At 47.6% G+C, this 25909-nt stretch overlaps 2 protein-coding genes across 8 annotated transcripts in view; both read right to left on the bottom strand.

Annotated features, from left to right (window-relative positions):
- The window catches only part of C1QA (complement C1q A chain), a 431051-nt gene that overhangs the window by 105872 nt on the left and 299270 nt on the right, over positions 1 to 25909 (bottom strand). The window lies entirely within an intron of this gene.
- The window catches only part of ZBTB40 (zinc finger and BTB domain containing 40), a 79824-nt gene continuing 57358 nt past the window's right edge, over positions 3444 to 25909 (bottom strand). For all 3 annotated transcript variants that reach the window (XM_050790170.1, XM_050790155.1, XM_050790163.1), the window contains 12 exons: positions 25522 to 25658; positions 24922 to 25123; positions 24422 to 24555; positions 22309 to 22477; positions 21533 to 21991; positions 20567 to 20773; positions 16235 to 16399; positions 13434 to 13648; positions 12060 to 12222; positions 11240 to 11326; positions 9604 to 9830; positions 3444 to 7848 (listed from right to left, as the gene is read on the bottom strand). In XM_050790170.1, the coding sequence (XP_050646127.1) occupies positions 7654 to 7848; positions 9604 to 9830; positions 11240 to 11326; positions 12060 to 12222; positions 13434 to 13648; positions 16235 to 16399; positions 20567 to 20773; positions 21533 to 21991; positions 22309 to 22477; positions 24422 to 24555; positions 24922 to 25123; positions 25522 to 25658 (2360 nt within the window). In that variant the 3' untranslated portion in view covers positions 3444 to 7653. The remainder of the gene's footprint in view (positions 7849 to 9603; positions 9831 to 11239; positions 11327 to 12059; positions 12223 to 13433; positions 13649 to 16234; positions 16400 to 20566; positions 20774 to 21532; positions 21992 to 22308; positions 22478 to 24421; positions 24556 to 24921; positions 25124 to 25521; positions 25659 to 25909) is intronic.

The raw sequence follows: 25909 nt of genomic DNA, 5'->3' as shown, positions 1-25909 counted from the left end.
AAAAAGACCAACAAACCAACCAACCAACCAAAACCCCCACAGAATTTGTAGGTGCTGGGATCTTTGGGTCTTGAGTCTGGACGGGCATGGGTGTTTTTGGTACCTGTTTCTCATATATAATCCTTACCTGGCTGATGAGTCCTGTAGGAGCAGGAGCCAGGCACCATTTTAGCCTGGTAACAGGACCTTACCGAGTCCCAGAACTTCAGGTCTAACACATCTGTGCACTCAGGCACCTGATGTGCCAGGCTAACTGCTGGGTACACACGTGTGCATGTAAGACAGAGAACGAGGATAATGCACAGTCCGTGCCCTTGAAGGGGTCACAGTTTAGCGAGGGAGGATCTTAAGTCATCCTGTGACAATCTAATAATCCCATGCTCCCAAACCCACATGCGCTCTTACTTGACATCTCTGTCACCCCCACATACTCATACGTGCACACACAGCTCCCGTCTCCTCAGCTCCAGCCCTGCCTTTCTGGAAATGCTGGCTTGGTGTGGACCCTGCATGGAGCACAGGTGTTTCAACCTTAAACAACATGAAAAGCTGTTTGCTCCCGTGCCAGCCCCATAGGCACCCTTCCCCACCCCTTGCCCATTTTTATCAGACCCTCCTGATGGCAGGGCTGTGAAATCTCCCCTGGAGGGGATCGTGGGTCCCTGGACTGACCTTGTCCTGATGTGTTTGATCAGCTGTTTCTGGCCTGCGCTGGGGGAGCCAGAGCTAGAAGAAGCGGCAGGAATGGTGTTTGATCAGAGCAGCTGGAGTGGTGGGGCCGGCTGGCTGCTCTTGGCCTTCTGCTAATCTCTTCTCAGAGGACAAAGAGAGGAGGATGTTCTGACAGACCAGCCCACGGGTAACTTGGGGTATAGCCTCACTGACCAGAATAAAATATGGAAGTTGGGTTCTCCCAGAGCCGAGAAATGAAGGTAAGCAAGAGGGGTACCGCTTGGTTCTGGCAGAGCCTCTGTGTGCCCAACCCACACCCCTAACTCTCAGAGAAACCAAGGCAGTAAATAGGATGTGGTCCCTGTCCTCATACTGGTTAGAATCTCAAATGAGATGAAGCTGTGTGAGGATTAAGGCAAAAATACACAACTGCATACCTAGGGTTTCCATTGTGTAGTAGATGAATTTGGGACATTGCAGAATACAGATTTAGGGAGTGACAGGGAAAGCTGGGGAAGTTCTTTCTCCACGATGGAGCTCAGGATTCTAGCAGCACACGCAACCCCGCCAAGTGCTGGCTCTCTCTGCCTCACAAGGTTGCAGACATGAGGTGGATGGAGAGTAGATGGAATAATAGCATATTCCACGACTGGCTAGAAAACAGCTCACACTGAACATGTGGTGCAGAGCTGCAGAATAGGAAGCAGCTCCTCTACCCTCGGAAGAGCGAGTCCAAGGTCAGAGTCCCTGTCTCCAGCAGTCGGCAGCATCTGCTAAGCGTCCACTGAGTACTGTCCAGTCTGAGTACGCGGAGGAGATACAGAGGTCTTGGTGGGCATGGGACCTACACCTGCCCTGGGTGAAAGGCCAAAAGGCAGGACAGATGCATGAAGAAAAGCCTGCAGAACATTCTCGAGAACATGAACTTGGTTTCTATGTCCACATCCTTATAACCTCTTCATCTCTTAATGAAGAGCAAAGGTCCTGGTCTAGGGCACGTCTGCATGGCGCCACAAGCCCCTTTTCCCTTTCATTCCAAACATATCCTGAGCATAAGCCTATGGAGAAAAGGACAGACAGTAAACACTAAAGAGGCAGAGAGGCCAAAAATCACTGCGGACTTAGTTTTTCCATTTCCTTTGCTCTCACTGGATGTGTCCCCACCCAACATGCCCAGGTTTCTGCCTTTACTCAGATGTGACCCCTCTGCTGTAGTGCCCAACAGCTGAGAGTCCCTGTACCAACCTGGGGAGATCCTGTTCCCCTCAGATCACTGTTCACTCTGGTCTGGGCTGAGGTCTCTGGATTTATGCTTCCTCTTATCCTGGTTTTGGAGACCCCTGCACTGGGTTCCAGACCCTGTATCTAGGATACATTAGGCACCTCCTTTCCAGTTCTCCTCTGCCCTGGCTCTTCCTCCAGGCCCTTCTAAAATATTATAAACATGAACAGCCATCATCTACGAAGCGTCTATATTCTGTCAGATATTTTACAAATGTTAACTTTCTTCTCACAGTCACTGTCAGGAAAAACTTGCCCAAGGTCATCTGTCTAGTAAGACGTGGAGCTGGGAAGCTCCCAAGCCCGTGTCTTTTCCACTGTGCTGCTGAGTCCTTCCAGCCAGCCACCCTGGCCCAGAAGATCACCGAGGGAACCCCTCAGCCCACTTCCTACCTCTGCTCCATCCCACCCAACCTGCAGCAGCACTTCACCTCTGCATACCTTCAACTTTGAGGCTGGGGTCCAACTGCATGTTACAATTACCCACTGCAGCTGGCCGGGACACTCTTGGGACTACTGCCCAAAATATGACACGGGCAGCTCCAGCCCTGCTCTCCAAAGACAGCATTTAGGCAGGGGAGCATTCCTTCCTCAACTCACTTGCGAGCTCTGAACAAGGGTCCGTCTGTGCTCCTCCAGAACTGTCCCAGGAGGCGTGAGCACAGAACCTCCCCAACTCCCCTGCTCTCTGCAGCAGCAGGGCTGCGGGATCTAATGCACCTCCCCTCGTCTTAAACACTGGGTGCTTCCTGCAGAAGTCAGGTACATCCCATCCGGGTCTCCTGTTCTTATTTCCTTGTTGGCTGCCAGCAATGTGACATTTCCAGCTGTTCAGCGAGAAAGGTTTAGTTTATTTTACAGCTATCTGCTCAGCACTTTGTACTTTGGGAGCAGTTGAGATTCAAGAGATAAATGAAAAGTGGGTGTTATAAGGATCCCCTAAGGATTCAGAGGAAAAAGAAAGACTACATAAAGATACAGGAATGAACATTCTCTTTAGTGCCAGAGAATGCAGGGAATAGTTGACTTGCATGCAAAAAATTTTTATTAATAAAAGTTAAAATTTTCTACATTAAATACATTAATTCCAGACTTTTAAATCATACTACAATTCTGTAGAGTAAGCACAATCATTTCTCCATTTTATAATAAAGTTGGGGGCCAGGAGGAGGCAGCTCAGAGAGGGTAAGCATCTCACACAATGTCACAGTTAGACAGCAGGACAGCTGGATGTACCCAGGCTGGACACCAAAGCCTGTGCTCTGAAACCCTGCCCTACACTCGCTCCCTGGGAAGGAGGGTTTAGGAATGAGACTCCACATGACGGGAGAGCTTTCTTTCCCCTAGGCCATGTTAACATGGCCACAAGGTACACAAATGGCCCCTAGGACACCAGGCCCATCACGCCGGTCCCCGTCTGACACTGGCCCAGAACCAAAGAGAAAGCAGGTCTATAACATCACAGTCCATTTGAAACTCACGTAGCCTAATTTTTTTCAAAGTACATATTTTATTTATATAGATTAGTGCAAGTTGAACATGAATATGGTTTGTAATCCAATTTATACGGCATCACGTAGGAGCTGGCTGTCCTGACCATGGTGGAAGCAGGGCTGATTGGCCTTGGTAAAGGAAATGACACACATTCCCCCAATTTGGAAGCAACTTAATTAGGCAGGGAGTGATTTTTTCCCTTCAACAATGTAGTTCCCAAAGTACAGACAGCTTCTCTCTTCTTTATAGGCCGAGTCGTAGGAGTAGCAAGCTTCTACATTTTGGCTGTGCTTCTGAGCTTTTGGCCTAAGTCCCACCAGCCTCAAAGTTTCCGTGACAACAAAACAAGGATCGACTTGCCTCTGACACTCCCTTCAGCCCCAAACTGTCCTCTTACTCCCAGTTTCTTCTACCTCCCAAGTGTCACTGGGATACAAGCAGAACAGGGCTCAGGTGCTGAACTCGCCCTTGGGGAGGACTCATTATAGCATCCCTGCATTTTCTCCATCATCGTCCAACTGCCTAGGCCCAATTTAATAACATGCTGCTTGTCTCCTGGAACCTCCTGCCCACTCTGTGCATGGTTGGCAATTCCCTCCCTCCTTTGGTCAATGCGCAGCTTCCAGGCACGTGAGGTTTAAAGGCACATCCGCCACCCCATCAGCCTGTCTTCAGCTTGTAGTGACCACGTCACCAGCTTAGGGCCCCCTCACCATTCTCCTTCCTTTCTGGGAGTCCCTGATTGATCCTGCAAATAAAGAGCAGGGACCTGTCTCCCCACTGTCTGTCTGACTGGATTTTATTTTACCCCTCAGCCCCGATTATCAGAACTCTAGCCTGAGGGATGAAGCTGGCGTGCCTCCTGTGGTCAGTGGGAAGTCAGAAGACTTCCTTAGAGGAGACCCGGATCGCCAGGGAAAGGTATTCATACTGCAGACCCTGCTACTCACTGGGCTCAAAGCTTCCCAAACACAGAGCTTCTGAGACAGGCTGTCTCTTCATGCCTCTTTACCCATAAAAGAAATGAGTAAAGACCCCTGGTCCCTGCCCTCTGATTCCAGGTTCTGCTAATGTGCGTCGACAGGAGTCTCACCTTCCTGCAGTAATCCTTGCTCTTGAATCATCTATTTGCTGTCTCACTTACCTACAATGGGTAAGTCCTGTTCCCTAACTGACCCCAGTATTCCCACAGAATCACACTCCGGCCTGGAATCTGACTGCCTTTCCCTCCTCACCAGCTGGGACATGAGCTCTGGGAGCAGAGGTCTGGGGACCTACCGAACAGATCCATGTGTTCTAAGAAGCCCACGGACTCCTTCACACCACCCCAAAGGCCCCAGAGTTCAGTCCAGAGGCCATAAGGGCAGCACCCTATGGGGCACGAGGCAAATACAGCACCAGGACCCCACAGAAGCGAGTGATGTGGACTCAGGAGACCACACGAACACTGTCCTCTGTGGCGGCAATTCAGGTCTCTTGGGTAGAAGCAGGAGAAAAGGATAAAATGGCCAAGCAGAGTCAGAAAGTTTTCCTATAATAAGATCCATCTGGGCTTCTCTAGAGAGCAAGACCATAAAATCAGTCAGCCAGTGCGGAGCCTGCTCAGAGCAGACCGTGAACTCGGGAGGGGCCTTCCCCTCTTTCTTGATGAGAACCAGCACTGGGTTTGTGCCTTCTGCTGTGTGTGCCACGGGCCAGAGGGCATCCGATGGGCCCCAGTAGCCAGTCCACTCTCGGCACAGTAAGCTGCAAATCTGGTGATTCCAAAGAAAACAAATGTCTTGTCACAATCTGGGTCTCCAGCAGAAACCTGGCCAGGCGTCGTGGCTCATGTCTGTAATCCCAGCACTTTGGGAGGCCCAGGTGGGATAACGGCTTGAGCTCAGGAGTTTGAAACCAGCCTGGGCAACATGGCCAGACCCCGTCTCTACAAAAACAAAACAAAACAAACTGGCCAGCAGTGGTGGCTCATGTCTGTGGTCCCAGCTACTTGGGAAGCTGTGGCGGGAGGATCGCTTGAGCCCGCAGAGGTTGCTGTGAGCCAAGATCGTGTCACTGTATTCCAGACCCTGTCTCCCCCAAAAACAGAAACCTGAGAAAGAATTTCTCAGTGCTTGAAAGCATCTGACACTTGAATTCAAAACTTACAGCCCTCTTGATTCCGAAGAGTTTTTTTTTTTTTTTTTTTTTTAATTACTTCCCTATAAGCTCTCAGCAATTATTTCTTGTTTTGTTTTGGAAGAAATTTTAGTGACATTCACTGCGGCTCCCAAGCCCCATCCCACAGCTTGTGAGGGGCTGTATTCTCATCCACTGGGCTTGGCACCAATGCCCTGTAAGCATGTGCCACTCTACCATCTTTCAGTGGGTTTTCTCTGGTGCCAAGGGGATATTCAGTGCCATTTTGCCACCTGCAGATCAAGAGCTCTCCCAGTCTGATGTTCCCAGGACGGAAAAGCCTTAACACAGGGACAGCCTTGGTAGAAACAGTGAGCCCTTCACATGGAGATGAAGTCTTAAAGGTTTGAGCACCATCTTCTGGTCAGTTTTTGGCTTCTGAGGCCGACTCTCCTTTAGAAACTTCATTTATTTCAGAATGGCAGAACTCTAATTGACAAGCTCAAGTGACCTACATATCAGAATGTGGACAGGACCAGAGGCAGGTGTAGTTGGCTGGGATGAGCTGTCCCAGGCTGGCCGGAGCTGGCGCTCGCTGTGGAAACTGTCGGGGCTGGCTGCACAAAGCCAGCAGATGCCAGTCAGTGGGTGTGCTGGTCAGTAAGGCTGTGCCTTCTGTGCTTCAAGCAGGGTAAGACCTGACCATGTGGGAGCAATAAAAGCTTCCATGGTGACCAAAAGTGACCCCTGCCTCTGTACATGGCAATGTGAGATGTGCCTGGAAGGAAGAGGTGGCCCCATCTCTGCCAATGTGGGACCCAACCAGGCACTCCCCTCCACAGGGGGTCAAGCCACACACGGTGGCAGAGAGCCCTGCCTGGTGTGTAAGCACCACACCAGCAGACTCCAACCTTTGGCGTGGAAGGAAAAGAAGATAAATGCTAGTCATTCTTTCCAACGGCAGGAACTTACATCTATCTAATTGCACTTCATAATGGATTCCACAAACCATTAATTATCAGATTATATTTTTGGAACTGAAGATAAAAAAGCTTTGTGAAATTCGGACTCCAAAGGATCGCTGACCTGCAATAAGTGTGGCGGCCTTGGGGAGGTGAGGCAGCAGGCCACTCCCAAGGCAGGGAGTGCATGGCAGCAGAGCCACGGGCAGTCACGGCTGCTCCTCCACACGCAGACAGGACTGCCTGCCTGGTGCTGGTCACGGTCTGCACCACGTGACCCAGAGGGAGCGAGGCTGCCAAGTCAGGCAGATTTCAGCCTTTGATTAAAGGAAGGGGATGAAGATGACACGGAAGAGCTGTGGGAACCAGCCTTCAGGTAAGGAATACCAAGAAGAATGTCCTGGAAAGGCAGAGACTGGCTAGCAGCTGATGCCTCACATTCAACACGTCCAGCAGAAACTCCAAAGCTTTGTTTTGGGAAGGGCTGACAACTGACAAGGCGTTACCAGGCATGGAAATGAGGGCTACGTGTCCTATAGCCATCAGCAGGGTGCTGGGCATGGCCACTGGGTGCAGGGGGAACCCCAGCGGAGGGCAGGATGATAGGACTGAAGAAGGGGCCAAGTGTGCTCACACCTGAGGTCCCTGAATTGTCTGTTGGTGCCCCTCTCACTTTAAATGGCCAGAGGCACTGGCAGCATTTGCAGCCCCACTGTGGGCCAAGCCCCATATCTAACTGCCATTCTGCCCACTGAAGGGTGTCAGCACATCGCGCCTCCTGGGGTACCCTGGTCACCAGCTCCCATGCCACTGCTCTTTTAGACTCTACTTCTGAAGCTACATGTCACTTGGGGATGGACAGTGTCACAGAGGCCGCAGCAGCGGGCCTGTGGGGAAGGAGGCCTGTCTCCTACAGAGGATGGTGCAGTTGGTATTGAGGGCTCGGATGCTGTTGGTTCTATGAGAACAATGAAGCTTCCGTCTGTTTTCTAGGTGAGACTGTGTTGGTTGGTGCTAAGCTAAGATGCTCACCACTCAGGACAGCCAGGGATGGAGGACAAAGGGCAAGCTGTGGGGCCTCCTCTCAGCTGCAAACACAGGAAGGCTCTGCCGGATGAACGGCTGCTCATTTGGCCTCACCACAGATCAGCGTCACTGTGCCATCCAGCAAATCCTCCACAGTCACTGCCACGAGCTCAGAGCTGGCCTGAGATGCCTGAGAATCTGGCAACGTCACAAACACCTGTGACCCGGCAAGCTGGGTCTCCTCCAAAGTGATCACCTGCTCTGTCGGGGCCACCGGCTCTGGGGTTTGGATCACCTGAAAGAGAAAGACCATGAGGCTGCTCTGGGCAGTGTTCGCAGTTGGCTCCCTGATTTACATGGTTTTCATCTCATGCTGTAATGATGATATTTATGTTTTCACCTGAGGAGAGCAATTACGTGTGCCTAATGGGAAGAGGCAAGTCTAACCCACCGGCGACGCAAAAGAGAAGGCCAGCAAACCATTTAAATAACTGCACTAAATTGCTATAATTTCGCTCAGTACGCCATCTTGGGGTGCCCGGACTCTATGATTACACACCAGCGCACACGGGCTCCGTTTTTCACACTGGGTTTTCCTGTCTTGGGATGACAGTGCAGAGGTGAGTGCCATGTGAGAGGAATGCCACTGAAGCCAGCTGGTCTCATGCCTGGAACACGGGAACGGGATTGATCCACCACAGGCCCAGGCGGGCCTGGGGCAGCGTCTCTGGACCTCTCACAGGCCCACAGCCTTCCCAGGAGGCCACACAGTGATTGAGCTTAGGAGGAAGACTGGATGAACTGTGACTCCATGCATTCATTCAGCTCACCAACCTGGCGGCCAGTGCCCCCTTCTCTTCTCCACAGCCCACCTATGTCCCTTCCAAATCTGCATAATCTGTTAAAGACAACCTTTCCAACTCAGAGAGAATGAGTCTGTGGTCAGGCATTTCCAATTCCTGCCTAAGCCTCCAAGTTGGTGTTTCTGAACCATAGATGCCAGAAGAGCTAGATGCCCTTGATATTTTTAAAGCAGAGGCCACAGCCACCTTGCTCTTGAGAATCAGCGAAGAGCAGAAAGCAGGAACGAGTGAGGAAGCCAAGCCCGGCTACTTCTCTGTGCTACAGGAGAGAAGAGATCTACTGTGATGTTCAATCAACAATGATCTAGGAAAGTAGTTTTCAAACTGCTTTGCTTTCTTTTTCTTTTAGAAATGGACCCCCCAGCCCCACCTTTTCCCCAAAGGTCATATTATCAAGAACCATAATATACAAAAAAGATAAAAGCAGAGCACCTTTGGTTGATATGACAGCAGAGTGTTGACGGGAGTCCTGCCTACCCAACTTCCCCTCTGTTCCCCAGAGGCCTGCAAGAACCTGGTTTATAAATGACTGATCTATGGAACTGGACAGCGCGACAGTCTAACAGACCAAAACCTCAACCAGTTTATGGTTCCTCTCCAACCCACCCACAAATTACTGGTGATGGATGGACCTGAGTTTATCTTCCTTTTCTGCCCACCCTCTCTGGAGAAGACGGGGAGAAGAGTAAATGAGGATCAGGGAAGCAAAGAGAAGCTGGATCAAGCTTAGTCCTGAAATATCAAGAAGAGGCGTTTTTTTCACCCAGGTAAAGAGGAGAGGCCCAGGTGTGTGCAAGTGTGTACTGTGTCCAGCCCAGAGGCGCTCTCCAAGCGCTTCAACTGCAGGCTGGTCCCTGCCCAACAAAGAGCTCCTCTGTCTCTGAGGTTTCCTGCAGTTCTCACCACACCCCACGGTGTTTCTCAGGAGGCAGGGACGTATGCACTGGGGGGACGGACCAAGCTGTTCCTCTTTTGGAAATTCTTGTTCCAGGCTCGCTCTACCTAAGGGCCACTTCCCATGTGGCCACCAGGAGACTAGAATTTTCTGTCCTGCTTTGTAAGAAGTCCAGAGAGACTCTCGACAAGATCCCCAAAGAGTATCGCTTGGTACTATGACAGAGCCACCTCTAGAGAAGCCTTAGGAACCCTGTGTTAGCATTCTGTGTAGCTGATGGCCCCAGAATCACCTGCACCATCTGTGAGGCTGCTGCCTGGGTTTCCGTGCTCATCACCTTCGGGTGCTCAGATTCCAGGTGACTGTCAAGCTGGGCCTGGGAGGTGAAGAGTTCCCCACAGAGCTCACATGGGAAGGTGGTCTCTGACTGCTTGAAGTGCTCTGTGGTGACATGGTGCTGCAATGCTCCAGGAAAACGGAAAGTAGCAGCACAGTACAAGCACCGGAATGGCTGGGACCCTGGAGGAGAGGGAGACAGAAGAGGAGGGCTGTGGGAAAAATGAGAGAAACGAGGGCAGGAAGACATGAGAGGAAGGAGCAATGGGGATCGAGGCTTGGAGGCAGATCCAGATTTTGTGGGACCTGAAGGTTGTTCAATCTGGGGAGCCTTAAGAAAAATAATACAAAATGACAAAGACAGAGCATTGGAAGGTCCCATGCAAGTGAGGGGCCCTGAGACGACAGTTTCATTAGTATTAGATTCAGGCTAAATCTGTCTCTGTAGAAGCCCATTATTCATTCAACTGCAGATAATCATGCTGACCATACTATATTTCATCAATTCTAAGAAATACATTTTAACATCTCTGAAATAGGATCGATGGCACCTTACGACTTCTGTGGGCTAAGGCAGTCAGGTGCAATTGTCAATGTGCACACGAACATCAAAAGTGGCAGCATCAAGACTTACAGAATGGGCGTCCACGGCTTGGAAGAAACTCCCTAAGACAGGAATGGTGCATGTTTTTAACGCATGGAAACCAAATGGTTTAGAAGGGAGGAGGTAAGTGATGAAAGGTTAGCTATATTCCCAAAGCAGGAATCAAAAGTAGACTAGTTTTACATAATGCTCAAGAGACCAAAACCAATGGCCTTCAATTCTTTGATGGAATCTTATATTACGTATTCCATCATCAATGTTCTTGATGGCAGAGTAAACACTGTGTGGAAAAACATGCTTGTTGACAATCTGAATTGAATGTTACTCTGAGAAGCTGGATTCTTCCCTTAATCAGTTTATTTTTTATGTTTTCCTTTTTATGTATGCACACTACAGTGAGTGACATGATAAAAATCTATGTCAACTTAAGTCCAAAACAGCACTTAGAATAACGTAGATATTCTAAGTGATAAGAAAGCACAGTTTAACTGACAGTAGTTTTTCTTTCTTAATAGTTCATTAAAAATGGTACATCTTATTTAGTCGAACGTGGTGGCAGGCACCTGTAATCCCAGCTACTTGGGAGGCTGAGGCAGGGAGAATTGCTTGAACCCAGGAGATGGAAGGAGTGAGCCGAGATTGCACCACTGCACTCCAGGCTGGGTGACAAAATAAATGAATAAAAATGGTATATCTTATAACTGGAATTGTATTTATTTATTTTTAACTGGCACTTTAGATTTGATGAAATATAGCAATAACAATGACAATCACAGTTACCGCTTAAGGGATGCTTATTGATGCCAAGGCCTTCAGTTTTTCACACTACTCTATGAGGCAGGTGCTACAACTGTTCCCATTTTATAGATGAAGAAACTGAGGCACAAGTTTGTTAAGCAATTTAGCCTGGGTTGCAAAGCTGCAAGTGGTGGGGAGGAGACTCAGGCCCCAGCAGTCTAGCCTAGAAGCATGCTGACGGGGTACTGACCTGAATGCTGGCACTTGACGTGAACCTGCAGCAAGGCTGGCGTGGGGAAGAGCTCCTTACACTGGTCACATTCATGGAACTTCATATCTGTGAAGTGCATAAGGAAAGACGTGCTGGGGAAGAACAAATGGTTGGCTTTCCAAGGCTAAAGAGTAACAGGGCTGGAGTTGGGGCGATGGCCAATACTTAGCAAGCATCTACCAAGTGCCAGGAATCTTATAACCTATGGTATATTTGCACAATCTAGTGGTAAAGAGCAGGAGATCTGGATCCAGACTGCCTGGATGCTCAGAGGGATGTTGTGAGAATGAAATGAGAAAATATACACGAGGTGCTTAGCATGGTGTCTTGCACCTAGGAAACACTCTGTAACTGACAGCTGCTGTGATTATCACCAAATTTACCTGCAAAGTAGGTTTTAATAACTGCCATTCTGGAGAGAAGAAAACAGGCTCAGAAAAGAGAAGTCACTTGCCAAGGTCATGCAGCTGATAAGTGCTGGAATCAGGATTTCCACTCAGGCCTGCCTACCACCGAGGCTGACACCCTTCCTAGGTGCTGCGATAAGTTCTCACTCACGAGTGGTGGGAGCTTACACTGCTCTACGCTTCCAGGTTTGAGAACCACTGCCACTCAAGCTGCTGCTACTGACTGCTGCTGCTATGGACTGGTGTGGCAGCCTTCATGTGCGCTGGCGCAGAAAAAGGCAATGACCACCGCACACCACACTAGACTATTAGAAGTGAGGATTTCTGGTGGCACCCAGGAGGCTACACCATCAAGCCCCTCTCACTCTCTGCCGGCGGTACCCAAACGTCACCTGCATGCTCTGCTTTGATGTGCTTCTTGTGCTCAATGGTGTTGGGGAAGGTTTTGTCACAGGAGCTGCACTGGAGTGATGAGAACTTGGAAGATCGGTGGTTCTGAGCAGCAAATACATCAGGGTGGTGGGTCCGATTGTGGTACCACAAACCAGATAATTGCTGCAAGGAATTTGGCAAGTGTTAGGTCTTAGAAAGTTCCAGCAAGCTGGAGAGTTCACGAGGCTCGAAAACACACACACTTCTGGGTAAGCTGATGTTTCTAGTATCACACACTCTTACCTATCACACTGGGTGCTGATGTGAGGAGAGGCTGGTGTTTGTGAGAATAAGGCAACGACATATTCATTGGGAAGCCACTACAGGGCAGGGCTCCTGGGAGTCCTTCACAGGCTCATTCCTTACAATAAGGCTATGACGGAGGCGTTAAGAGTCTTCCTAGTGAGCTGGAAGCGGAGGCACTGAGGGGCTAAATGACTAATCATAACATCAGGAGATAGCAGGACCAGGACTCAGGCCCGGGCCTTCCAACTGAAACACCTGTGTGCTTTACCACTGAGCTGCATCTCACGGCTTCCCAGGAAGCTGGGGCGCAGCAGAGCAAGCTGCTGGAAGAGTGCACACTGCCCTTGTCCCGTAAGCAAGAGTCCCTCTCCTTCCCGGGTTCCAGAGCAGCACTGGGAATACTTTCCCTACAATTCCACGCCATCCTAGGGCTCAAGCCCAGGTCTCCATTCCAGAACGCTAATGTCACAACATGAGCCTTGGCACAAAGTTAGCTCTCAATTTTCGCTGAGCTAAAATTAGCAGTTATGCTTCTTTGTCTATACCCAAATCTCATAGATGCCAAAAGGACCATTCTTTTCTCTGTAGTTTTAAAGCTTCTGATAGATATAGTTTCTTTTTAGTTCTATACGGGGCTTCACTTCAATTACATATCAAATCCTAAGGTAAAAAGGCTGAGCCCTGCCCTGGAAGTTAAACAAACAAACACTAATTGTGCCAAACAAGGTAATTCCAGGTAGTGTTCCACTCCCCATTGCCGCTCTCATGCCCGACACATGGGAGTGATGGGTTCTATGGAAGGTGAGCGTCCAAGGGGAAAAGCAGCATTCAGTTCACCACAAGTCTGCTGGCTAAGAGAAGAAGCGTATGAACTCTTGCTCCAATAATGAGCTCCCCAACTGCAGCACTCTGACCAGATCTCCTTAGAGAATCTGGATCACAAGCTGCATCCTTCATGAGAATCAGCCAATTGTCACATCCTGGATACAAGATATGATCTGCAAGCCAGCAACCCAGGCATCAGGGCAGATCAAATGGAGAGTAGGTCAGGGGTTAGGGGAAGAGCTCCCAGTGGCATCTGAGGTCACCTGGTAGGCCTTGTTGCAGATCCCGCAGCTGAAGGGCTTCCCTCCAACGTGGGTGACCATGTGCCGCTCCAGCATGGACGGGGCACTGAAGATCTTCCCACACGTGGGGCAGGGGTGGTACTCTTTGGAGTGCACCTCATGGATGTGCTTCCGGTGATCCTGAAGAGTGGGGAAACTCATCCTGCACTTCTTGCAGTCATAAGGATCTTCTATGTCTGGTTTCATGGGACATCCACGAGAGGAAGAGGTGGAGGGGAAATGAAAACACCACAGGCAGCCATCAGTGAAACACTGGTTGTTGTGTACAGCAACAAATGTGAAGACTCTGCTTAGACAACAGGCAGGGTCACAGACTCCAAGGATCAGAAATCAGTGTAGGAGTCACCTGACTATCCCTACCTTCATCCCAGGAGGTGGGCTTCCTCCAGGGTTTTGAGATTAACTATCTCTGCAGCATCATGTAGTTCATCTCCATTCCTCATTTTACATCTTACAAGTTAAATTACACTTTACCACTTTCCAGGGAGTTTCACCCTGGCTCATCCTGTTTGCAGTGGGCATTCTGGAGTTTTCTAATTCTCTGTAGAGGATTTCCAGCACATTCCCCAGAGCATCACTAATTCCTTTGTCATCAACAGCACAAGTGGAGGGATGCTTCCTTTCTCCCCACTTTAGATTCAACAATAAAAACATTAGCATAATGAGTGCTCTATGACAGGCATATTCTAAGCGCTTTATGTAAATTAATTCACTTAATCCTTCCAATAACTCTATGAGTAGGTTCTATTATCATCCCTATTTTACAGATTAGGAAAATCAAGGTTTAGAGTAGTAAGGCAGTATCTTGCCCATGGGTACTATTAAGAAATGGCTGAACTGAGTAACAATCCCATCTCTCACTCCCAAATCCATGCTTTGAGAGCTACATGCTTAATTGGATATGCCAACTCTTCAGTGAGACCCCCAAAATAAAAACTAGTAGTGATGAAGAATACATTTGCCATCCTATGGCAGGAAACTTTGGTATTTTTCTTAAAGCAACAGAAATCAAAATGTTTTAATAAAATCTTTTGCTCACAAGCCAATCTTTTATGTGCATTGATTCAGATTAATTCAGGAATTCTGACATGCAGCAGCATCACTAACTAGTTTCCCTGTGGACATGAGCTCTTGAAATCTCAGTTTTACACCATCTTCAAAGACACTTTGATGCAGCTTTCTATAAGCAACAATGTGGTTCTATGAAACAGGCAAGAAATGGGAAAGGGGGGCCTGGATGCTAGGCCTGCCACGGATGATATAGTTTAGGGTATGGCAAAGTATTCTCGGTCTTCTCCCTTCTGAAAGTTAATAATGTCTTCCCCTTTCCTGATGCCCATGTATTGCTACTGGGAAAGGAAGACTAAAGCAGAATGTCATTAAAGAGGTCAAGAGGACATCAAAATTGTGGCGCTGGATCCAAGCCAAATCTCTCATCTGGAAGCCTACTGTAACTGGATTTTTCTGGACAGCCTTGTAAACTCCTTGGAGGGAAAGAGCCACACTTTATTTCCCCTGCATCACCCAGGGTCTAGCCACATGCTGGGCACATAGGAGCTTTGGCAAAGTCCTTGCTGGCTGGCTGACGACAGACTTGGATGTGTTTACATAAAGCGCACTTGTGAGACACTGTATCTGCCAACAGCTAGAAACTGGTGTGTGGGAAGAGGGGTGGGGAGGGAAGAAGAGTATGTGAGATGCGTGGCATGCAAAAAAGACAAGCTTTGATGGTGACAAATGGCATCTGAGAGGGTTGCCCCTGTCACCAATAATAATAATATCTGGCATTACTGAGCATTTTCTATGTGTCAGGCGTGGAGTGTCATGCTTTACATGTGATCTCATTCAATTCTAATTACAATCCAAGGTGGTGGCATTATTATTTGCTCTAGTTTACAGAAGGGGCATAAGAGGCTTAGAATGGTAAATAAATTTGTTTAAGGCCTCAAGGAAAGTAAGCGTCAGGGTCAAGATTCAAGTCCGAGCCTGTGTGATTCCAGACTCCAAGCTCTTAACTCCCCTGCTGTGCTGTGCTGATTACACTCCTGCTTCAACAAGAGAGGCTGAAGAAAATGTGATGTGGCCAGCCAAATGCCATGCTGGCGATTTCCCGATGGTGTAATGAGGAATCACAGAATTTCTTTGTCCTTCCTTCCTCTGTGTGTGTGTATATATGTGTGTGTGTGTGCCCATGCACACATGCACGCCGAATACAAGTGTGTTTTTGTCTGTGTCAGTTCTCACAGAAGGGGAGAAAGACAGGGGCAGACCCCACCAACTGTGTGAAATACAACGGCACTCGGAAGAGAATGCTGGGCAGGAGGTTTTGAAGGGAACATAACCAAGGCCCACTCAAGATGGTAGACATTAACTCAGAAAGTGTCTGGACTGCTCCTATGGGAAAAGGCAGATGGAAGATGGACTCATGGAAATATTCCAGTGTTCTGTGAGCCAATCAGTTATAGAGGCTTTTCCCTTCAAACAGAATTTGCCTCTGTTGGACAAATGGTGCCGGGTAGGCTAAAAAGGAAGACAGGGAAGCAGCCTGGCCAGAGAGAAATAAGCGTCATATGAGAAACCTTAAAATGAGATTCTTCCTGAACTAGGAAGGAGGGACTCTGGGTTTTGCAGGGGAACAGGTAAGGGGAAGACACTGAATGGAGCTTGGGTCTGATGGATTGACACCTCTGCTGCAATTGTGACATGCTTTCCCAGTGCCAGGCTGGCATCGAGGGCTTGAGATCCACAGCCTCAGTACATACTGTGAAAGGTATGCAGATGGATGGAGAGGCCATTGGCTTGCCGGAAGCCCTTGCCACAGTCCCTGCAGACATAGGGCTTGTCCCCAGTGTGGGTCCTCACGTGGCGGGACAGCTCAATGGACTGGGCAAACACAGCATCACAGTACTGGCACGCATACATTTTCCCTGCAAATACACAGGAGTTTATTAGAGTCAGCACTAAACATTTATGGCATGGCTACAAACAAAATCTAATTCTACAGCACGTATCAGGGAAATATCATCTGGTGGATGACATTAAAACATCAGGCAGTCTGCAATACGCTGGGTGAGATCTGAGCTGTCTCGTCACATGGCACCTCACAAACACAGCCGATCACACAGAAGGTGCGAGTGTGGTTGGACAAAGGAGTAAGGACGGAGTTCTCGCTGCACAAGACAAGCCATCTGTTCATCAGTCACCGCAAGTATGAAAGAGCGTACTCTATTCCCGCAACCAGATACGTCCCTGTGCCCAGAAATTAGTGGGTTTGGATCCCCTTGCAACATATACCGTACGGATTTGCAACTGCCCACAAAGGTGAGAGACGTGGATACAGAGAAGAATGAAAGCCTTCTTTCAGTCGCTTGCTATAAAGTTATTATGTATCCCTCGGTTTCTCTGTTTTCCCATGCACATAATGAGGAAATAATGACCAGACTGCCAAAGATTGTTAGAAAATGTGGGTAAGGAACAAATCCGGAGAACTGGCATTTGTGAGAAATGCTAGACCAATTGAACCTCCAAGCTCCCTTATGGGCCAAGAGAGCAAACAGGGCAATCGGTGAGGCAAGGCTCCAGAACCCCGGATCCCAGGTCTACCACAACTAGGGCAAGCAGCCTCATTTTCAGTGTTTATGTATTGGGCTGCAAAATAAGATTTTGTTAGGGAAAAAAGGGTTCCTTGAATGGAGAGGTGAAATTATTGAGGAGCCTGGGGCATAGTCCTTGACGTTCTCAATCCTCAGTTTCTAGATGATCTCTCAGTGCCTCATACACCATCTGTAATGGATGCCTCCTGTAGTATAGCTCCAGCTTGCATCTTTCCCCAGAACTCCAGATCCGTATGTCCAACTCCCCACTGCCCTGCTCTCCACCTGGATGTCTAGTAGGTATCTCCAATGCATCAGAGAGGCCACTATTTGTGGTAATTTGTTACAGCAGCAGGATAAACTAACACACTTCACAGAAAAACCAAAAGTCCTCATCTGTTTTGGGAACCCAAAACAGAGCTCCCAATGCTCTATCCCCACCCTCCCCACAGCCACCACCCACATACTCCCCCATCTCAGTCAATGGCAGCATCACTCAGTTGCTCATGGCAAAGCCCCAAAGCCTTCAGTTCCTTTACTTCCTTTCTTTCCTTCACATCCCACATTCAATCCACCAAGAGTCTTGTTACCTCCATTTTCAAAAATATATCCTAAAACTTGAACGTTCTTTACAACCCCCACTAACACAACTCTAGTTGAAAACTATATCATCTCTACACTGGATGGCTCTAATAGCTTTCTGTTTCCCTCTTGCCCTACTATAGCTTATTGTCTGGAGTGGCCAGGATTAACTTCTGAAAATGTAAATTAGATCCTACCACTCATTCTCTGCTCAAAATCCTTCTATGGCTTCATGTGGTAAGTGGGATAATGGGCCCCGAAGATGTCCATGTCCTAATTCCTGAAACCTGTGTGTATGTTACCATACATGGCAAAAGGACTTTGTGAATGTGACTGGATTAAGGATCTTGTGATGGGGGGTTGTCTTGGATTATCCAGGTGGGCCCAATGTAATCGCAGGGGTCCTCATAAGAGGGAGGAAGAGGAGCAGAAAAGGAGGCATGGCGATGGAGGCAGAGGTTGGGGTGATGTGGCCAAGAGCCAAGGAATGCAGGCAACCTCTAGGGGCTGGAAAGGCAAGGAATGAGATCTCCCCTAGAGCCTCCAGGAGGAACTCTGCTGAAAGCTTGAATTTAGCCTCACGAGATCCATCCTGGATTGCTATCTTCCAGAATGGTAAAAGAACATATTTGGGTTGTTTTAGGCCAGTATTTGTGGTAATTTGTTACAACAGCAGGATAAACTCACACACTTCACATAAAAACCGAAAGTCCTCACCCTGGCTTGTAAGACCCTCCAAGGTCCAGCCTTTGCTAGCATCTCTGGCCTTATTGCTTAATGCTCTTCCTCTTTGACTCTGCTTTAGCCCCTTCTAGCTCTCTCTGGTCTGTCGTGCGGGTAAAGCTCATTTCCACTGGGGAGGTGCTCTGCACTTGGGATGCTGTCCTTCTAGGTCTTCCACTGGCTCCATTTCTCACTTTGTTTAGGTTTCTCCACAAACGCCATCTCGCAGAGGCCTTCTCTCATGATACAAATAGTGTTCCCCAAGCCCTGTCCCGTCACTGTGTACCCTGCTTTATGCTTCTTCATAGCTTAACTGCTATCTAAATTTATACTATATATTTACTTGTTTACTGTCAGTTTTACCGAGTGGGATGTAAGTCCCATGACAGGAGTGCGTATATTTACAATACCCCATGCCTGAAAGAGTACTTACGAAATTCATTCACTCAGCAAATACTGGTTGAGGGCCTACTTTTGCCAAGTACTAGTCTAAGTCCCATGGATGCAGCAGTGGGAAAAGAAAAACTAACAGCTTGCCCCTCATGACTCTTGCATTCTAACAGGGAAGACAAAGCAGAAATAAAGTAAATTACTAAAGTAGATACTATATCATATGAGAAGCACTATGGGAGAAAAATACTGCATGGAAACCAGGGGTGGGGTGCTGAGACCTTACAGAGGGTGGCCAGGAAGGGACTCACCGAGAAGCTAAGTGTGAGTAAGGTCTCAAAGGAGGTGATGAAGAAAAGCATGAGGTGTCTGACGGGAAGTGTTCCCAGCAAAAGGAAGGGTAAGAATAAAGGTCCTGGAGCAGGTGCCTGCAGGCCTGAAGGCTGGCCAGAAAGCTAAAATGTACAGGCCTAAGAGATGAAGTCAGAGAGGAATCAGGAACCTTAATCATGGAGGGCCTGAGAGGCTATCTCAAGGACTCTGCAATTCACAACTGACTGGGACAAAAAGCCATTGAAGAGTTTGGAGCAGAGAAGTGACCTGATAGGGTTTATTTATTTTTTAAGTATCAAGAGAAATGGTGAGAGCAAGACCAGCTTTGAGGCTACTGTGACAGTCCAGGTCAAACAATGGTTGCATTATAATTTACACGTAAGTGCTCTAAACAATACGTAGACTCCTCCAAGAAGCCTTCCCTGACAATGCACTTCCTCTTCCCCTCCAACTGGACTAGAGACCCCTTCTCCATCCTTCCTCATCATGCTGGTGTTATTCCACATCATACAGCTGAGAATCTGCATTGTAACGGGCACCACACTCCCCTCCCCCTGCCCCCTTCAGGCTACAAGCTATGGGCACACAGGAACCCCAGCTCAGCTACTCGGCATCTGCCACTGCCTGATCCACAGTAGGTGCTCAGTCAGGGTCCTTGTCATGCTTGAATTCGACCTCAAAGCTAAAAGAATTTTATGTAAATTCTCTCTAACTTTTAATGGCAAAAACCGCAATGACTTTTCCACAAACCTAATACAAAGTCATAGGAGGTTAGCCAGCCTCTTTCAGAAGCTCTCCCAGTAAGCAGTTTACATGTCTATGCACAGAGCTATTCCCAGTCGTCTGTTTGCCTAGAGGTTGTGCATTGTTATTTTATTTTATTTTATTTTATTTATTTATTTTTTGAGATGGAGTCTCGCTCTGTCACCAGGCTGGAGTGCAGTAGTGCAATCTTGGCTCACTGCAAGCTCCGCCTCCCAGGTTCACGCCATTCTCCTGCCTCAGCCGCCCGAGTAGCTGGGACTACAGGTGCCCACCACCACGCCAGGCTAATTTTTTGTATTTTTTAGTGGAAATGGGGTTTCACTGTGTTAGCTAGGATGGTCTCGATCTCCTGACCTCGTGATCTGCCCGCCTCGGCCTTATTTTTTTTGATACTTAACTTTCGTGGGTACACAGTAGGTGTATATATTCATGAGGTACATGCGATGTTGTGATACAGGCAAGCAATATGAAATAACTGCATCATGGAGAATGCGAGATCCATCCCCTCCAGCATTTACCCTCTGTGTAATACATAATCCAAATCACATTCTTTACTTAAAATGTACAATTAAGTTATTATTGACTATAGTCACCCTGTTGTGCCATCAAATTGTTTTGTTTTTGAGATCTATATCACACCTAATCCAAATGGGGTTTAGGCAGTTTATAGTGAAGTCTGCAGGAGAAATGAACTGCGCCCGGCCTTACCTTCCGAGTGCTTCTTTTTGGTGTGATAGGCCAGGGCGGAGGCCTGGGTGAAGGTCATGAGGCAGTGCTTGCACATGAATGGGCGGTCCCCGGTGTGAAGGCGAAGGTGGTTCTTCAGGGTGGAATTGGCTGCAAACTTCGCCCCACACTCTTCACAGGAGAAAGGCTTTTCATCGAAGTGCTCTGTCAGCTTGTGGTACTGCATGCCTAGGGAAGCCACGCATACCAGAGACCAAAAGAGATGCTACTAATCAGTGTTAGGAATCTCGCACAGGATGCCAAGAGCACTGTCTCAGGCCAGGCCTCCGGAGGAAGCACAGCACGAAGTCCAGGGCGCCAGGCCACGCTTGTGCCCCCTGCACACAGCCACGCTGCTCTCTGCCCACCAACTGGCATCCCCAAAGTCACCTGGCCTCATTCCTGGATGGAATCCCTTCTCTCTCTTAAATAGGACCCTGACACCCAGAACTAGGGAAACTCAACTTGCTTTTATATTTCACTAGGTTTATACAAATTCTAAGACAAGGGAAAACCATTCTGACTATACATCCCATGATTTCCATGACTCTTGTTTGTTACCAAGAAACAAGTGGCACATGGAAACATGAGCCAGGTATTAAGCAGCTGGTTATCACTGTAAACAGTAAGAGCTACAAGTTACTGTGTGCTCGCTCTATTACAAGCAGTGCACTGGTGTTTAGCTCTGTTACCTTAAGCCTTCATAACAATCCAACAAAGTTAGCGGCATCAGGGTGCTGCTTTAATAGATTTGGGGAAATCAAAGCTAAGGGGGCTGATTCCAAAGCCCATGCTCTTCTCAAAATATTACCCTGCATCTGTAGGAACCTGCTCTATTTTCTAAGCCCATCCACAGCCCTCACTGCACACAACAAAGGGCAAGGCCTGAAATCCAAACTATAAAACCCACAGTTATCATCCTCTGTTCCTTTGCCTTCTTGAACATACCTGAGGCATGGGCAAATTCTCTCCCACAGAGGTCACATGTCACTGGAAGCCTCTTCTTCTTCTTCTTGGGTGCGTCGGGCTCTCCACCTGCACCATGGGCCTCCAGCTGATGTTTGTCCAGCTCTTTCTTGGAATCCTTGGTCTCCCTGCACTCCTTACACTGCACCTGTTTGCTCTTGGCCACCCGGCAGCGCTTCATGTGCACCTTCAGGCGGCAGTAGAAATGGAAGCTTTTGTCGCAGGCCTTACAGACGAAGCTCTTCTTGGCAGGGTCTGGGGAGGCAGAAACCTCTTTCTCTTGCCGTCCTGGCAAGGAACCAGTCTCTCCTTGATCGTTCTGTTCCCCAGGCTGGCTGTCTTCTTTGGCTGCCTTTTCATCTTCTTTGTTGTTGGCTTCAAGGTGAAATTTATTACTCACCCTCCACGTTTCCTTCTCTCCATCTTCCTTAGTAAGGACACCTGCAAAAGACAGACAGCTTGTGGCTCTGCAAACTCTGTTTCTATTTTGCTTTATAACATTTCTAACACAAAGGAGACTAGAGACTACTTGAGATCCTCAAAACACTCTGAAGTAATATCATTGTCCTCTTTACTTTCCAATAAACACAAAGAACATTTTCCCTCTATGTCTCACGACTTTTTTAGGTATTGAGAGCGTATAAAATGAATACGTAACTTAAGGTTGTGATAAACTCTGATATGAACTGCTGCCTCTTTCTTCAGGAAACAATCGGGGTGCTGACAGGAACCCCCTTCCCACCCGGCCCGTTCCTTACCAAGGTATGCTAACTCGTGCATGACAGGCTGCAGGCCTGGAAAAGATTTGTGGACACTGCAGAGGAGGTGGCATATTTCAATGGCCGAGACTGATTTTTCCACGGCTCTACTCAGCACTGCTCTCAGGGAAGCTTCAGGGCTGGCTGTCTCAGAGGAAACGCTCAGAATCTAAATGAATACCAGGAGACAAAGGTGGGGGGTTAATCTCAGCAGATTTTCTCCATGGTTTTCAACTTAAAAAAAAAAAAAAGCTAATCCCAGGAAGCCACTGCTCTATTTATAAGCAGTTTATACAACGCCTTGTGATAAATGTAGTGGACAGCTCTGTTTGCCAAAGAACAGGAAAACTAACAAAACAAAACAAAAAAAGAAGCATGTATCCAGATAAATATGCAAATACAAAGAAGATATATGCAGGGAAGCATAAAGCATTTTCTATAAGAAATAGCTTATCGGAAGCTAGGAGTCTCCCAAAGACCTTTTCTGGATTTTAATACTAAAAGCTTGAAAAGCTATAGGATTTGGTCATCGGTGTGTCTGTCTTGAAAATCAGAGTAAGTTTTCATAATATATACTTGTCTCAATGTCTGGAAGTAATTCTGCATGATCAGTGGCTTCATATTTTTAGATACTTAGATATACCCATTTAAACGTCATTTTCTTTCACAAAGAAACTCAGCGTTTTAAAGAAGGTTCAAATAGAAGCTTTAAAGAGGCCAAGAATATTATTTCAAAGCCGTCGTCCTCTTTCAGAATGTTAGAGCTATCAGCAGAAAGAGTCGGTACACTGAGAAAATAAAGCTAAACCATCCACAGATGGCCAAATGGAATTTTCATTTTGGAAGATATTTTATTTCTGCTCTTTTCAAGTCTATCTAAATAAACCTGATGTCCCTGGAGGCAGGCATGAGACTAATTAGTGAGGCTAAAACTGATCAACTGCAGAAACCCCATTTCTGAAGTTGTGGCATGCTGGAGAGAGTCTAACAGATGAATCTTTCCTCTGAAGCCCTCCAGAAATGTGTGCCATCTTCTTCCCAGCTGAGTCAGACCAACACGTGGCTGTCACCTGCACAGAGAGAGTCAGAAACCCGCCCTTCTGCACACCTTCCACACCTACCGGAATCAACAGGGCACTACATTTGAATCTGTAGTTTAACGTCATGTTCCTTTCTTGTTCTTCCCCACTCAAGATGCACATGATCCTGGGCTGGACACCCATGAGTTCCCCCAGTCCCCACCTGGTATTCCTGGGATGCTGGCCACATTGTGTGAGGCCTTACAGAAAATGAGCTGGCATTTTTTGCTACCCCATATGGGCAAAAGCTTTGTTCTATCTATGTTTATCTTGGCTCTTTATAGAAGCCAGAATAAAACATGTAATAAGACCAGTTTTACTTTCCTTCATCTGAGACAAGCTGCTTCTTAGAACAGGTAAGAGAACAGTATCATGGCTCCAGGGGATACCAGGTTTAGACAAATGGAATAAATTGGTTTGAGTCATAGGAACCCGGGTTCAAATCCTGACATCATCTCCTCCCTGCCGGAGCATTTTAGACAGGTAACTTAACCGCTTGGGGCCTGAGAACCCTTGTCTATAAAATGTGGTAACATCACCTGCCATGTAGAGCTGGAAGGATTAAAAGAGCAAACGTGTTAGGAAGCATTAGCCTAGCACGGGGTACAGATATTGGTTCCAGCCAGGCATGGTGGCTCACGCCTGTAATCCCAGCACTTTGGGGAAGCTGAAGTGGATGAATTACTTGAGGCCAGGAGTTCGAGACCAGCCTGGCCAACATGGCGAAACCCTGTCTCCACTAAAAATACAAAAAATTAGCAGGACATGGTGGTGCACACCTGTAATCTCAGCTACTTGGGAGGCTGAGGCAGGAGAATTGCTTGAACCCGGAAGGCAGAGGTTGCCATGAGCCAAGATCGTGCCACTGCACTGCAGCCTGGGTGACAGAGCGAGACTCTGTCTCAAAAGCGAAAAAGAAAAAAAAAAGAAGGAAAACAACCCAACCAGATATTGGTTCCTCCCTTAGGAATGAAGACAGTCCCAGGCAACAACTGTAAAACTCTCCAGCATTTTGCTTTTTATTCCCACCACACCTCTTTCACAGTCTCTGCCCGGTGCTCCTCCTCCGAGGTAAAGAGCTTGCACTCAGTCTTCTGTTGGATGGCCTCCAAGATCAAGTGGTTATGCTTCAGGACTGTTTCTAAAGTGGCACGTTCTGGGGTGGTCACTGAAAAAAAGGGGGATCAAAAACTCATTAGTCAAACAGTGAGCACCGTTTTTCCTTCACCCTTCCTCCACTCAATTCTTCATAATGAAAACACATTTCCCCTATCTCCTGTCTGAGGCTGGCAGCGGGGAAAATGGCAAACAGCACTGTAATCAGAGTATAATAACGAATGTAAGTTTAAGATAATTCCTGCATCTATTTTTTAAAAGGTTTACAAACTCTTGTGTCCTTGAACGAAAATGCCAGTCCTTACTTCTAATAGTAGGGATGTGGGTGACTACTCTAAGAGAGCTCTTCCTATTTTCTAGGAAGCCTGACAGCCATCTCTAGTGGGGGCAAAACCCCTCTAGAGGTCAGGTAACTTACCTGCCCGGAAGAAAGCGTCGGCACCAGGCTCCCTTCGTATTTCCTCCATGAGCAGGTCTAATGGGCAGGTCTTTGTCTCCTGAACCACCAGCAGCAGTTGCCAAACGGCTGTGGCAGAGAGAGTCTGCTTTTCTAGAACTGCTGATATCAGGGAATTGAAACCACCTGAACCAGAGTCACGTTTCACAAGCTTCTCCATGACCTTCAAGATGTAACACAAATGCTCACGTAAGAGACTCTCCAGCCACTGGCCCAGCTGCAGAGCTGCAAGTCTAGGTATTGGGTTACAGTGAACATGTTTGGGGAAGGAGTTTTTCAACATCCTCACCTCTCTCAATCTGAGAGATTTCTTATACATGTCAAGGTTCTTCATTTGTCCTTTTGAATGCCTTTCCTTACTACCACAGAAATTAGAACTATTCTATTTGTTACTCCACCTTAGAAACTGAGTTACCTTCTATTTCTTCTCCACTTAGCAAATTCTCAACATGGCTACATATGTAATATTTACAGAAAATATAAATGTATGTGTGGGTGTTCATATTTTTTCCTTCCTTCTCATTTTACCCTCCCCTCCCTCTGTTTCTCTCCCTCTCTTACCTCTCTTTCTCCAGGGGCTAAACTTGTCATGTGTGAGATCATCTTTAATAAAATCTGGTTGTCTGTGAAAATCTCAGAGAGGTTTTCATGATAGCGTCTCAATAGCTCAGTCCCATAATCATCAGGGCTTGGTTGGACTGTAAGGATATTAGCAAAACAATAATGTTTGATGCAACAAAACCTTCTACAGAAGACTCCAGGATACTACCAATGAGAGACGAAGACAGCAATCAGCACAACAGCTCAGTGTCCTCTGCAGAGCCCTGGCTTGGGGCCTCATATGTTCAGAGCTCCTCTGCCTACCCTTAATCGCTTGGTGCTTCAGGGTCATAAAGCCATTAACACTTTGAAAGTCAGTGCCTGGTGGTAGGAGCTAGCAATTGCTCAC

Source organism: Macaca thibetana, chromosome 1 (genome assembly GCF_024542745.1).
Source record: "Macaca thibetana thibetana isolate TM-01 chromosome 1, ASM2454274v1, whole genome shotgun sequence".
In the NCBI taxonomy this organism is placed as follows: domain Eukaryota; kingdom Metazoa; phylum Chordata; class Mammalia; order Primates; family Cercopithecidae; genus Macaca; species Macaca thibetana.
This window is presented reverse-complemented; position numbering and strand designations above follow the sequence as displayed.